The 16,120-nt window shown below is 45.6% G+C and overlaps 1 protein-coding gene across 2 annotated transcripts in view; it reads left to right on the top strand.

Moving 5' to 3' along the window:
* The window catches only part of LOC307010115 (TFIIA-alpha and beta-like factor), a 48,836-nt gene that overhangs the window by 20,276 nt on the left and 12,440 nt on the right, over positions 1 to 16,120 (top strand). For both annotated transcript variants that reach the window (XM_079634514.1, XM_079634515.1), the window contains 2 exons: positions 2,579 to 2,740; positions 8,082 to 8,171. In XM_079634514.1, the coding sequence (XP_079490640.1) occupies positions 2,579 to 2,740; positions 8,082 to 8,171 (252 nt within the window). The remainder of the gene's footprint in view (positions 1 to 2,578; positions 2,741 to 8,081; positions 8,172 to 16,120) is intronic.

Genomic DNA, 16,120 nt, shown 5'->3' on the forward strand with positions numbered 1-16,120 from the left:
CTTTCATATCCAGATAGCACCCCATCACAGACCATTCACGAGGTTTGCGTTCAAAGGGCTAGCGTACCAGTATACAGTCTTACCATTTGGACTGTCTCTGGCCCCAAGCACGTTTACAAAGAGTATAGACGCAGATCTTTTCCCCCCTGAGACAGAAGGGGATGGGCATTCTTGTTTCCAGCCTTGGTACCCTGAGTTGATTCAGCTGCTCACAGCAGCTCCGTGGCCAATTCCCATGAGGAAAGACCTCCTTAGGCAAACGGGACAATCTGACAAGATGCGACCCAAGATGTGGGCGCTCCATATATGGCCCCTCGACGGGAACTTATGGACCTCCCAGCGAAAGTCCTGAGTACTATCTCAGAGGCTAGAGCTCCGTCTTCACACTCTTAAGTGGTCCGTCTTCTGCGACTGGTGTTCAGTCCGGGACCAGGACCCTTTCTCATGCAAAGTACCCTTGGTACTCTCCTTCCTACAAGAGCTGATGGTCGTGGGTCGCACCCACTCCACATTCAAAGTCTATGTGGCGGCCATAGCAGCACACCATGCTCCTGTGACCGGTTAATCCTTGGGTAGGAATGACTTAGTCATTCACTTTTTGAAAGGAGCAAGGCGGGTCAACCCACCTCATTCTCTTACCACACCCCCATGGGACCTATCCACAGTCGGCCAAACTGCAGCCACTTTCGCTTAAGACTACATTACTGCTAACATTAGCATCGGTCAAATAAGTGAGCGACCTGCAAGCGCTCTTTGTCAGCGCTTCCTGCCTTGAGTTTGGGTCTAACGACTCCAAGGTCGTCCTCAAGCCGAGGCACGGCTATGTGCCCAAAGTGCTCTCTACTCTGTTCAGAGCACAGGTGATTGCTCTGTCCACTCTTCACAATTCAGAAGATGAGCATCAACCTCACTTACTCTGCCCTGCCCGGGCCTTAAGAGTATCGCTAGAGCGCCTATTGAGATCAGAGGAGTGAGGTTTACTCGCACAGCGACTACTAGCTGGCCTGTTACACTCACCCCCCTAAACCTCACTCCTATCCGGGTCACGGCACCAATGTAACCCCTCCACCCGGGTCCTTCTCACCCCGCTCCGTGCGGGTCTCGAACCCGGGTCTCCGGCATGAGTCAGGTGTTCTAACAAGGAGGCTAAAGACTGCAACCTCTAGCGTCTGTCGCTAGAGCGCCTATTGAGATCAGAGGAGTGAGGTTTACTCACACAGCGACTACTAGCTGGCCTCCGTTACATAGGCATATCCTTCCCTTCCCTAGCCCTACCTTCTAGGGACCTTCGATGGAGCGTTCCAGGCTAGGGCCACAGAGCATGTCGTTCTTCTCGCATAGCATGGCGCTGTTGGATTGGTTCTCCATATTGTCTAGCAAATACGTAATACGAATAAACGTTTAGAAAGGGAACGTCTCTGTTTTTTGCATATGCTCGGCTCCCTGAGATAAAGGGAATGAGTATTGCGTAGACGGCCATGCTATGTCGCTTCACGGCTGGCGTTCATCGTTTCAGTCAAATTAACCTGATTCCTATGGTGCTTTTATAGGCAGCCTTTTATAGGCATTTAATTTTCTCATTTACTCTTTACTTTCATTTAAGATTTATTTAACTAATTTAAGACTGTTCTTGTGAGGATACTCGACAAAAGGGACATTTTGGAATAAATGGTGTTATTGTTTGTTCAAGCACGAAAGAGAACTGGATTCTGACGCGATGTCTGAGAGAGGTTTTTCAGATTTACCGTCATGGCGTTCTCTCCGTATTTACGATTTTTTGCACCCTTTAGGCGCTGCCTACAATGCACTGGAACCTTGCCTGGAAACCAAAAGTAACTCCCACTAAACGTTTACGCTGACTTCTTGCACCCGGGAACAATACAAGTCGACACCATTATGACTAAAAGTTATATATATAAGCTAAATAGGGCTGTCCACTTTTAGTCGACGAAACGCTAGTTGACCAGAATTGGCTTAGTCGATCAATTTTATTAGTCGGTTAGTCTAAAAAATATGCCTTGGATGGCATCATGCCCAGTGCATTGTGGGTGTTGAAGTTTACCTACCTATATGGCATAAGGGAAACCGGCAGCCTTTTTTACTGTTTTCTCTAATCTAGTAGCACCAATTTTTTTTAATTGCCTTTATAAAAGCAAAGACTAAAATATATATAGCAATTGAATATTAATTATTTCAATTCTGTGGTAAAAAAAAGATTTTTTTCAATATCATTAAAAGTGATCATGAGTTGTTTTTGTCCCCCACCTAATGCATGAACCGATGCATGAAAAAGTAGACCTTGAAATAAATGTGAATTGCTTTGGGTAAAAGCGTTTGCCTAATCCGTTAAAAATGTAAAATGGGTTGTAACTGAACTTGGCACTTCAGTTTAAATATGTTAATGAGATCTGAGGGTGGAAGAAAGGAAATCACGTGTGTTTGAGATCAGTAACAACTTTCATTTGAATAAAAACTCTTTCCTCATGTAGCCTTGCAGTTTTAATGAAACCACATAAATGTTTCTGCTCAAAGATTGTCGTTTCAAACACAGAATGTGATACTGATGCTGTTTCATCAGCTTGAGACGCAGCTCGACTTCATCACACAACTGGATGGAGTCGCTGACAGCAGCTCGGACACGGAGGAAGATGATGATGATGAAGATCTGGGGCTCGTTGGAGAGGAGGAGTTTCTGGGAATGATCAATGGCAATGAGGAGGAGGAGTTGGAAGAGGAAGAGGTAAGGAAAGCACTTGCAGTACACAGAACAACAAAGGGTTCTGTTACGTTATTGTGCTTTTCTTTTGTCAGAAATATAAACTGTATGCGGGTCGTTCCAGTTCACGGACAAATCATTTCACTCAAATCTTTAGATTGATTTGATTCTTTTGAAAATTTCTAATGGCATGCACTTCTGCTGTGTTGTTTAACACATGATGTGAATGTACAGTTGGACAGCGTGTTCTGATAGAATATATAATGTGCACTGTAGCATAGCATACAGATTGTGGAGAAATTTTAATCGTTCATGGTCTAATCTCATGATGTCGGTGAGAGTTGAACTCTTACAGACACGATACACTATAGACCAGTTACTGAACCAAAGAATGAGCCGTTCTAACTGTCAGAGTTTTCAGAGGATTGCTGAAGAGTCTGTCGAGTGCCGATACTACGCTTGTGCGAGGAAATATGCTTATTAAAGCTACGCTAAATAACTTTTTCAAAATTAACCAAATTGAAACAGTAAGTGAGCGTAAATCCGTCTTCTATAGTGTGTTTTTGTCCTGCTCTGATTCACGAAGGTAAGCCTGATATAAGTGTTCATATTTTAGAGCTGTCGGGTGGTTATACTTTACGCCAGTGTGTGTCATATCTGTACTTGGAGAAAAGTAGCGTGTGTATAGTGTGTGAAGAGCACAGGTTAGCGGTTACAACGAGTGATAAAGCTTGACCATGGATGGACCACGCAAAACTACAAACCTCAGGGGAATCACCGGTTATAAAAATATAGAAACTGCGAATGGTGAAGAATCTACAAATCGCTCCGTACACAATATGGCGACCATTGAGGTTTGAACCCTGAGTGTGTGGGCCAGTACTTCTGGTGAAAACTTGCAGTGATCTGACAGCGAGAGCGGGAGACGGCGGGAGACGGCAGGAGCGGGAGACGGCGGGTGCGGGAGACGGCGGGGGCGGGAGACGGCGGGAGCGGGAGACGGCGGGAGCGGGAGACGGCGGTAGCGGGAGACGGCGAGAGCGGGAGACGGCGGGAGACGGCGGGAGACGGCAGGAGCGGGAGACGGCGAGAGCGGGAGACGGCGGGAGACGGCGGGAGACGGCAGGAGCGGGAGACGGCGGGTGCGGGAGACGGCGGGGGCGGGAGACGGCGGGGGCGGGAGACGGCGGGAGCGGGAGACGGCGGGGGCGGGAGACGGCGGGGGCGGGAGACGGCGGGAGCGGGAGACGGCGGGAGCGGGAGACGGCGGGAGACGGCAGGAGCGGGAGACGGCGGGTGCGGGAGACGGCGGGGGCGGGAGACGGTCGGGGGCGGGAGACGGCGGGAGCGGGAGACGGCGGGGGCGGGAGACGGCGGGGGCGGGAGACGGCGGGAGCGGGAGACGGCGGGGGCGGGAGACGGCGGGAGCGGGAGACGGCGGGAGACGGCGGGAGCGGGAGACGGCGGTGGCGGGAGACGGCGGGGGTGGGGGCGGGAGACGGCGGTGGCGGGAGACGGCGGGGGTGGGGGCGGGAGACGGCGGGGGCGGGAGACGGCGGGAGCGGGAGACGGCGGGAGCGGGAGACGGCGAGGGCGAGAGCGGGAGACGGCGGGAGCGGGCGGGAGACGGCGGGAGCGGGCGGGAGACGGCGGGAGACGGCGGGAGACGGCGGGAGACGGCGGGAGCGGGAGACGGCGGGAGCGGGAGACGGCGAGAGCGGGAGATGGCAAGGGCGAGAGCGGGAGACGGCGGGAGCGGGAGACGGCGGGAGCGGGCGGGAGACGGCGGGAGACGGCGGGAGCGGGAGACGGCGGGAGCGGGAGACGGCGAGAGCGGGAGACGGCGAGGGCGAGAGCGGGAGACGGCAAGGGCGAGAGCGGGAGACGGCAAGGGCGAGAGCGGGAGACGGCGGGAGACGGCGAGAGCGGGAGATGGCGAGGGCGAGGGCGAGAGCGGGAGACGGTGGGAGCGGGAGACAACAGCGACCGAGTTCCATTACCAGAGAGATCATTTTTCACAATGAGTGTTTTTAGGATTCAAGAGAGGCGACAGCCTCAGCACTTCATTGTTGTGTGCCGTTATGTACCGTTTCGCCACGTAACAACAGAAGTCCGCTTTCATGCATCCCCCGCTGACGCTGCGGTACGGGCCGAGTGGATGCAGAAGATCCGGAGGGATGACTTCAACCCGACCACATTTTTAAATGCATATCATCTTCAGTGTATTTCACCTGTGCGTTTCTTTCTATTACCGCATTTATTCTGTGCAAGTGAGATGAATAAAGAGCACTGTCTCATAAATCATCATCTGTCTGGTGTTTATAAGCAGCGCATACAGTATTTTACTATGTGTAAAATATACACAAAATGAGATTAAATTGTTTGTGGTAACGTTACCTACAGTTCAAAATGTAAATGTAAAATATGTGATGATAAAATTGATGTAAGTAAGTGAAAATATATGTGCAGAATTGAGAAAATAGTATTTATGGAGATAACTTGTAGCCTATCACAGGGCAAACGTGTGAATGTTCACGGGGTATTTTATTTAACATCTCTAATCGTAGTTGTAACTATATTTACAGTAAGCATAATTGTCATTGTGTTTGCAGCATGAGTCCAATAGTGTGTGAAGAGCACAGGTTAGCGGTTACAACGAGTGATAAAGCTTGACCATGGATGGACCACGCAAAACTACAAACCTCAGGGGAATCACCGGTTATAAAAATATAGAAACTGCGAATGGTGAAGAATCTACAAATCGCTCCGTACACAATATGGCGACCATTGAGGTTTGAACCCTGAGTGTGTGGGCCAGTACTTCTGGTGAAAACTTGCAGTGATCTGACAGCGAGAGCGGGAGACGGCGGGAGACGGCAGGAGCGGGAGACGGCGGGTGCGGGAGACGGCGGGGGCGGGAGACGGCGGGAGCGGGAGACGGCGGGAGCGGGAGACGGCGGTAGCGGGAGACGGCGAGAGCGGGAGACGGCGGGAGACGGCGGGAGACGGCAGGAGCGGGAGACGGCGAGAGCGGGAGACGGCGGGAGACGGCGGGAGACGGCAGGAGCGGGAGACGGCGGGTGCGGGAGACGGCGGGGGCGGGAGACGGCGGGGGCGGGAGACGGCGGGAGCGGGAGACGGCGGGGGCGGGAGACGGCGGGGGCGGGAGACGGCGGGAGCGGGAGACGGCGGGAGCGGGAGACGGCGGGAGACGGCAGGAGCGGGAGACGGCGGGTGCGGGAGACGGCGGGGGCGGGAGACGGTCGGGGGCGGGAGACGGCGGGAGCGGGAGACGGCGGGGGCGGGAGACGGCGGGGGCGGGAGACGGCGGGAGCGGGAGACGGCGGGGGCGGGAGACGGCGGGAGCGGGAGACGGCGGGAGACGGCGGGAGCGGGAGACGGCGGTGGCGGGAGACGGCGGGGGTGGGGGCGGGAGACGGCGGTGGCGGGAGACGGCGGGGGTGGGGGCGGGAGACGGCGGGGGCGGGAGACGGCGGGAGCGGGAGACGGCGGGAGCGGGAGACGGCGAGGGCGAGAGCGGGAGACGGCGGGAGCGGGCGGGAGACGGCGGGAGCGGGCGGGAGACGGCGGGAGACGGCGGGAGACGGCGGGAGCGGGAGACGGCGGGAGCGGGAGACGGCGAGAGCGGGAGATGGCAAGGGCGAGAGCGGGAGACGGCGGGAGCGGGAGACGGCGGGAGCGGGCGGGAGACGGCGGGAGACGGCGGGAGCGGGAGACGGCGGGAGCGGGAGACGGCGAGAGCGGGAGACGGCGAGGGCGAGAGCGGGAGACGGCAAGGGCGAGAGCGGGAGACGGCAAGGGCGAGAGCGGGAGACGGCGGGAGACGGCGAGAGCGGGAGATGGCGAGGGCGAGGGCGAGAGCGGGAGACGGTGGGAGCGGGAGACAACAGCGACCGAGTTCCATTACCAGAGAGATCATTTTTCACAATGAGTGTTTTTAGGATTCAAGAGAGGCGACAGCCTCAGCACTTCATTGTTGTGTGCCGTTATGTACCGTTTCGCCACGTAACAACAGAAGTCCGCTTTCATGCATCCCCCGCTGACGCTGCGGTACGGGCCGAGTGGATGCAGAAGATCCGGAGGGATGACTTCAACCCGACCACATTTTTAAATGCATATCATCTTCAGTGTATTTCACCTGTGCGTTTCTTTCTATTACCGCATTTATTCTGTGCAAGTGAGATGAATAAAGAGCACTGTCTCATAAATCATCATCTGTCTGGTGTTTATAAGCAGCGCATACAGTATTTTACTATGTGTAAAATATACACAAAATGAGATTAAATTGTTTGTGGTAACGTTACCTACAGTTCAAAATGTAAATGTAAAATATGTGATGATAAAATTGATGTAAGTAAGTGAAAATATATGTGCAGAATTGAGAAAATAGTATTTATGGAGATAACTTGTAGCCTATCACAGGGCAAACGTGTGAATGTTCACGGGGTATTTTATTTAACATCTCTAATCGTAGTTGTAACTATATTTACAGTAAGCATAATTGTCATTGTGTTTGCAGCATGAGTCCAATACAATCTTCTGTCCGTGAACAGTTGTATTTCCTCCATTAATCTGACTCTGCATCCGTGCATTTAATTGCCATCGGCTCGTGTGATAGTAATATGGATCTTGGTAGTATTTTAAGTGATATAATTGATTCTATAAACAACTATAAGAGGTCATTTTCTGCTTTCTCCGGCTCCCTGCACCGGGCGTAATGCGAGACCGGAAGTGTCTAACTGCACACTCGCTGTTCGGAAATCCAACATGGCGGCTACGTGCAACTAGCCAATTGGCAAAGCGACAGAGTTTGTAACAAAACAAGAATCAACATTTTTAGAGATGGTGAGCATTTAGAGATTTAAAGGGTTATAACAGCTTTTTTTCTTTCTCAATAGGCAAGATGTTGGTTACACTTTTTTTTTTTTTACAGTAATTTTCTGGAAGATAAAAGCGGGACATTTTTCTGGCATCAGTCTTAAATCATAGTTGATATTGCATTTTTGCTTCTTGATTTACATATTAGACCTTTAGGAAGTTGATTGTAGTCGGATGTTACTTTAATGTTGTAAAATGTTGTACTATTTTCAGGAAAACCTGAAAAATTTCTGATAATTCAAAATAATTGTGGAAATAATAAAACTTGCTCAACACATTAGTAGTTGAAGAAAACCTTTAAATGCAGTTAAATCCATAAATTGCTTTTGAATCAAAAGCCTATGAATGAAATCAGGTCTCATTATAAGAGAACGAGCAGGAAGATTTTCACACACACTGATTCTGTCAATCTTGATCCAGTTTAAAGGAGAAGAAATGACCGTTTTCTTCTCATGCCTTCTCTCAGGATCCGCTGAACTCTGGAGATGACGTGAGTGATCAAGATATCCCAGAGATCTTTGACACCGAGAACGTCATCGTTTGCCAGTATGACAAGGTAAAAACTACAGAGAATTATTTTGTATGGAATGAAGTGAGAGAAGTTGAAAATCAGCCTTTGCCACTCATCAAGCGTAGCGTCAGTTCTGGCAGGTCACGTTAGTCGAGCTCCATCAGCTGATCCACATGAGTGTATACACTGTATAATCTCCTTCAGTATATCAGCAGCGATCGCGTTTCTCAGGACGAATTACCCTCCTCCCTCCCCAGCTCCACTCGTCAGTCAGGATTTGGCATTCTAAATCCCCTTGAATCAAAATTCTCGAATTATGTCGTACTTAAAATCTTGAATTAATGATATCTGCAATACATTCATGTTGGTTCTGTTCTGTTTAGATGGGGGTTATTGCTGCTCTTATCACTGCTAGGCTACGCCCAGAACCGAACCATACCGCCAATCCAAACTGTATACTAGTTGTCAATCATATATGACGATCTCCTGACAGAAATACACTGGGTAAAGATGATCGCTATGGAATAAAACCGTACCGTTTTGACCAGGAGAAATAAGCTGGTTTTCGAATGATTCTTTACTCTTATGGGTTCATAGATTGGCTTGCCCACAAGAAAAAACCTGTAGAATTATGAGTGTTAAATATATCTGAATGTACACTAGCGTTCAGCCATACTTAATTTTACACAATCTTGGTAAAAACAATAAAAAAAACAAGACTTTTTATAATGTTGCAAATAGGGGTTCACTGAAACAAGTTTCTAATTTACATATCTGATTCTGATATCCGAATTCTGCACATCGGCCAGTATATATGAATATATTAGTTTTTATTTAACTACATTTGAGTTCTATTTCTGCAAAACCAAAGCGGCTCATGTGATTTTATGTGATGTGATTAACAGTTTAACAGCAAGTTCATTATATTCATACAGTATAATGGACTTCATTATATTAAATACACGTAAAGTTGTTTTCTTCTAGAATAGAAGAGAAAGTGTTAGCATTACTTGATCCAGTAATGGTGTTCATATGTAAACATTGCTTGGTGTTCTTGACCCAATTCAGAATAAAGCTGTCCGTGTTCTGCGTCCGGTTGAGCTGGGACGGGTCACGGCACTTCTATTGTTCTCATTTGTAAGTCGCTTTGGATAAAAGCGTCAGCTAAATGAATAAAATGTAAATGTAATGGAGCATTTCTAGACACAGCGTTGTCAGTTTTGACTGTTTTTGCTCACAGAAATAGTTCCTGACAGAGCAGAACAGTGAACGACGTACAGAGTCGCATGTCTCGGTCTTAAATGATTCCATGTTTTTGAACGAATCGGTTTAATGAATGATTATGTGGTTCACTTATTACGGTTTTCTGCCACCTACTGGCAGGTTTAGTTTCATATAGCATATTAGTATTGCTTAATTTTTCCAACATTTCTGTATTAATCTCATAAAATTATTTCTTCAATTATTGCAGTGTAAATGTATTTAGCTAATTAGTAAGATTGATTTGGTTGATTCTGATTTCACTGGATTGGTAACAGCCCAATCCAAAAACTTTTTTTTTTGACACGTCCTCTAAGCCATCGAACGGTCTTCCGGGTGAGCAGGGTACGCTGGCGCGCTTTGGCTACCGCTCCTCTCTCTCCGTTGGGATGCGGTGTGCTTTCTTCATGGTTGCCGGGAAATTGTTTTTCTTGGTGTTGGCCTGGTTGCTTTTTAACGGCTCTGTGGACTCACAGATTGGCTTATTGGGAGCTGGTGCAGACGAGGCTTTAACGAACATGGCCTTACAGTGCACCTCTCGTCAGCTCTTATCTCTGAAGCGGAATTACTATCTGTCGGGGGACAGCTATGACCACTGTGACAGGGCTGGATTACTGCGGCCCAAGCGGTATATTCATCGGAGCACAGGACGAAGCTACATCTCTTCCTCGTCGTCCTCCATCCCAGTTTTGAACTGCCGGCGAAGGATTACAAGACTGTCTTCCTCCGGGGTTGATCTTACGAACTTTTCTGCTCTGCCGTATGAGCGGCATTTCTGTGATGCGGCGTCTACAAGCCCTTTAAAAGCCGCGCTACTAAACGCGCGCTCTGTAAACAACAAAGCTCTATTGCTGGCGGATTTTATCATGGACAAGAAGCTGGACTTGTTTTTCATCACGGAAACATGGCACAAACAGGACGATGGTTTTCTTTTTAATCAGCTGACTCCAGCGGGCTTCGGACTCATTGACGTTTCACGAACTACAGGTAGAGGTGGTGGTATTATAGTTCTTTACAAACTGCAATACAAGATTCACCCTGTGTCCGTTCCTCCTTTTAAAACTTTTGAATGTCTTGTTTTAAATGTGTCTGATACTCACTCTGCTCTCCATTCTGCCATGGTCACTATCTATCGACCTCCTAAACTGAATAAGGACTTTCTATCTGAGTTTGCTGATCTTCGTTCTATATTGTCCGTCAGATTTAAGAGAATTTTGATTCTGGGTGATTTTAACTTGCATGTAGATCAGAAAGCCTGTCTCTTGGCCAAGGATTTTCTATCACTCTTGGACTGCTTTAATTTTTCTCAGTTTGTAAATGTCCCCACTCACTGTAAAGGACACACGCTAGATTTAATTATTGCAAATGACTCATCTCTTTCTAATCTCTCAGTTGTGGATGCTGGTCTTTCTGATCATCTAGCTATCCTTTTTAATATCGAGACATTTCATTCTAGTAGAAAGACTTCACGAACTATTTCTTTCCGTAAATGGCAATCAATTGATCATGCTACCTTTGCAAACTCGATTGTCTCTTCTTTAGTTGACATGTCTTCTGCTCCTCTTGAGGATAAAATTTCAGTATTTAATAATGTCCTTACAGCCAACTTGGACATCTTTGCACCCATAAAAACACGTAATGTTTCATTTGCACAGTCAGCCCCCTGGTATAATGGTGACTTGCGTATACAGAAGGCTATGTGTCGGAAATTAGAGCGAAAATGGCGTCACTCTGGTTTAAATGTGTTCCACCAGCCCTGGATAGATTGCTTGTCAAACTACAGAGTAGCCATTGGAACTGCAAGATCTGCCTATTTCTCAAACATTATTGATAATAATCATAGCAATCCCAGGAAGCTCTTTCATACAATTAATAGTCTGCTTAAAGCAGATAGTGTCAGTTTTCTGACTTCATCTGACTGGCTGTGCAATGAGTTTCTCAAATCTTTCAGTGAGAAAATGTACAATATTCGCACAAATATCCATTCCTTGCAGTCTGCCGATCTTACAGTTAATACTCCTAGGTTCTCTGGCATTCCTTTATCCAAATTTACTTTGCTACAACCTGAGATGCTCTGCAGCCAGGTTTCTAGTATGAAAGCTACCACTTGCATACTTGATCCCGTGCCTGGTGGCCTGTTTAAATCCTGCTTTGGTCCTTTATGTCCCTCAGTCCTTGCTATAATAAATGACTCTCTGTCAACTGGGGAGGTGCCAGCAGCACTTAAAACTGCTGCGGTTACTCCCGTTTAAAAAAAAGCAAAATTCTGATGCGAGTAATCTGTTAAATTATCGCCCAATCTCAAATCTATCGTTTCTGTCTAAAATCCTGGAGGGTGTGGTTGCAGCTCAATTAAACAAACACTTAAGCGAAAATAAACTATTTGAGCCACATCAATCAGGATTTCGAAAATTACATGGCACTGAGACTGCGTTGGTGAAAGTCGCTAATGACTTACTAATTGCCTCCGACTCCGGCTCCGGCTCCACGTCCATTCTCATTCTCTTGGATCTCAGTTCAGCCTTCGACACTATTGACCATGCCCTACTACTCAATCGCCTCGAACATGTATTTGGCTTGTCAGAGACTGTTCTTGACTGGTTCAAGTCCTATTTCACTGACCGCAGTCAATTTGTTTTTATGGGTGGTTATAGGTCCAAAGTTGGTTCTGTTCATACAGGTGTTCCACAAGGGTCAGTCTTGGGTCCTATACTCTTTAGTATGTACATCTATCCACTTGGTCAATTACTACAATCTCTCAACCTTAACCCTCTGGGGTCTGAGGTGTTTTCTGGGTCCTGGAGGTGTTCGGACATGCTCTAACATTTGTGCTTATTTCTGTTACTTGTGACATTTTCATGGCTAAAATCTTATTACACTGCATTCAGCACAAACTCTGCTACAATAATGTCAGCAGCATGTATGTAAAAGTTTGTAGATTTGAGATGATAACATTTATGCGTGGTTTGTGAAAATGACAAAAAAAAAAGTCACTGAAATGAGGTTATGAAACCCAAACTGATTATTTATTCACAAGACTTTTGAAAATTGTATCACATAGCCTAGAATATTTGCTCCAAAACTATGTGAAAATCACCTTGACTACTCATTCAGAACAGACAATATATTGATTTAAAATTTGTATGACATGACTTGTGTAAGAAAGCTTTATGCGAGTAGGCGTTAACCACCATGAATATTGAGTGTTTAACACCTGAGAAAAGACAAAGAGCCTCCCATAATGGCCCTATTAGGAGCTCTCAGGGCCTATGAGGAACTGTGAACAAAGAATGAGGAGATTTTAAAAAGAACGGCTTTTTGATTGTTTGGATTTATTTACAACACAACATAATCCAAAGATACACAACAAATGGCAAAAAAGCACATTATTTAACACACTGAACTAAAGACAGAGACTTAACCAGTCACACACCGTTGTGCCATTCCTGAAACATAGTACATACCTGTAATTTCCCAGATGTTTGATTTTTCACTTTACCATGTTCTGCTCGTGTTGAAGTCAGCAGGACTATACCTAAAAAAAAATTTTTTAAAACCTGTGAACATGCTGATATCAAGAGAAACTAGGGCTGCACGATTTTGGGAATACATTTTAGATTTGTTCTGGTTAAAATTGCTTTTTAAAATTTATAAAATACACACACACACATATAAACACACACACACACACACACACACACACACACACACACACACACACACACACACACACACACACATATATATATACATATATATATATATAAAAATGAACACCAGGCATAGCCTACGTGCAGGACTGCATAAAATAATAACTGCATAAAATAATAACAATAGTAGGCTATAGGGATGTTCGCCGGAGTCAAATGTGACGTCACGATATGGGCGTGGTCGCGAACTGGTTGGCAGAAAGAACCAAAACATGTCGCAGACTCGCAGCAGTCTACCTGTGTTTTGTCAGCATATGCTAATTATTTGTCCGAAGAACCAAAAAAGAGATATAAGGTTAAGCTTTTATATAACCAGGGTTCATGTTCTCTGCCTGATCAATATCACCTGAGTGAGAATTGGAGCAAAAGCCCGGACACATGGCCAGATTTGACATTCGGCGACATCTATCTGTATCTCATCGACACGCCATCTATGTTTACCAGAGAGTCGATGAAGGCGTACAAATCTTTAGATGCCTATAAATTAAGTAATATTTACGAATATTACTTGTTGTAACTAAGGATAACTGGTAAATATGTTACAACTAGAGTAAATACAGGTGTAATTTATCCATGGGCTATATTCAAAATTATCTTACCTCTGATATATAACATTGGTTAACATATACGTAAAATGTATGAATAAAAATACAATAATTTGCCATTAATTTATAAGGGTATGTCAGTGTTATTATACTTCCATTGCTCAGTCACAGCATGCACAAAAAGTTATGTAAACAAACACTTTGACACGTCTTCCGCGGTATTTTGTACAGTTATTCATTGATTAATTAACCCATCAATGAGATAGAACCTACTACCCAGATAGCAATTACATTTGGCCCGGATCCATTTTAAGCCCCTTGCCTCCGTTTCTAGCTTAGAGACGTTTTCTGATTGTGAACCAGATCCGTGCCGGATAGAGGTTTCAGCTTAAACATTCTAACTGCCATCAGTTCAGTATTTATATCATTTTACAGATCTGGCCCAGATCACTTTTCCCATAGGTAACCGAAAGACATTAGCTGTGTCTGACACTGATTTGGTCCAGATCTGCAATATGAATCTGAGCCGATACTGTTTTCACATAGGCTACACTGGTGTGGCCCGAATCTGTGATACATATCTGAGCCGACTGCATTTAAAAAAGGGCTAAAACTGCTCTGGCCCATATCTGCAAAACGGATTTGAGCCAACACTGTTTTGACAGAGACTACCTGATCTGGACCACATCCGAAATACTTTTCTCAAACTGTGTGAAGAACTCCGTGGAATAAACATTTTCAAAACAACTGGTTACCTGTCTGCATATTATTATTTTTCTATCTAGAGCATGAGATAAATGCATTGTCATTAAGCTGAACAATATTATCAGTGTTTAAAAACTATACAGCAACATTTTGTGATGCTATGAGGTCCGTTACAGCACAGGTCCGTTTGAGCTACGTTTTAGGTCCGTTTTACGACAGCGCCAAGTGAACGTTGGGTCTCGCTTAACTGTCGTCTTGCAGATACGGTCCACATCCGTACTACGGACTTCAGCCAGAAGCGCCAAAAAAAAAGAAAAAAATATCATCAAACCAAGCCGTCAACGCAGATTTATCTGACCAGCTAGGCTACCACACGTAAGTTTTTATGTGTTTATTCTATCATGTGTTTATTATGTACATCTATTTGTATGTGTTTATTCTAATTGACTGTCTATTACTTAAACGTGCAAGTGAAATGCTGTTTGCTTTGTAGATAGCAGTTACAGGCTGTTATTTGCGCACCACAGTGAATCTGCATCCGCATCTGCTATAGCTGCTAGCGCTATTGCGCTATACAAATAGCCTACGAGTGTAGCACAGAATAGACCCAATTAGCTATAGGATAACCAAATCAACTTTTTAATATCATGGCATATATTTGCGCTAAAGTGCTGAATTTTAAAAGGTAACGTTATCTTGCTTAGGATGTCCAGACGTCCCCGGTTTCAGACAGTCCCCGTTTTTGGTTGCCTCCGGGAAAATACAGAAAAAACTACATGTCCCTGTTTTTTGAAGATAAAAACTTACGTATTTCAATCAGATTGACAGTCAAACTAAAAAAGTCCCCGTTTTTTCCAAAATTTTGGGATTATGTCCCCGGTTTTGGTCTCGGACGTCACTTTATTAGCTTTAGCTGCTAAGTTATGCCGTAACGTTATTTCATTACTAGTTAAAACATCACACTCTTACTTAATCTGGACAATATTAGCTTTATTAGCAAGGTTTAAAACTCCAGATTCGATATTTTACCACTGTTTATAATTAAACTGGTTTGCAGTGACATTCATTTCTTAATTTAGGCTATGCCAGGAGTGCAAAATAATTAATCTGTAACGTTCGTTATTTTGAATAGAAATCATCACTCATACAGCAGCAATTCATCTCATCTCAGGTTTATTTGTGTTCGTATAACGTTACATACAATATCCACGATCCGCGAGGGCTATTAGTCCAATGGTGCGCACATTTGGAGAAATAATGAATTATTATGACATGTTTGAAAAATATTTCATAATGCAGTTAATTTCTATTCATTTACTATTGAAATATGCGATCAAGAGAGCTAAAAACAGCTAACATAGCTAGCGATGACTCTACTCTTCTTGATTTGAGTAAACTATGACATCAGCGCGATATGATTCGTTTCTAAATCTGTCAATCATCTCACGTGAACCAATGTGACCATAAGGCTGTCCTTCTGCAATGACGCTGTCTGTGTATACTTCCTCATTCTGAGCTACGAGACAAACGCAACTAAACACATGTCTTCACATGAATTAAGAAGCTAATAAATGCAGGATTATTAGGCTATTATTTTATTACAGCTCCATCAACTAATGCACAAACCGTTAAAGTAGGCCGAATCAGAAGGATGGGCCTATCTTCATTTTGAGCAAATGCAATATACGTCTGCCTGTTTTGTCGTCATGTAGGCCTAGCACTGATCCAAATTTCTCATTCAACCTAATCAGTAATGCTGTTTTCCAGGTGCAGA

Source organism: Phoxinus phoxinus, assembly GCF_949152265.1.
Source record: "Phoxinus phoxinus genome assembly, chromosome: 14".
Lineage (NCBI taxonomy): Eukaryota > Metazoa > Chordata > Actinopteri > Cypriniformes > Leuciscidae > Phoxinus > Phoxinus phoxinus.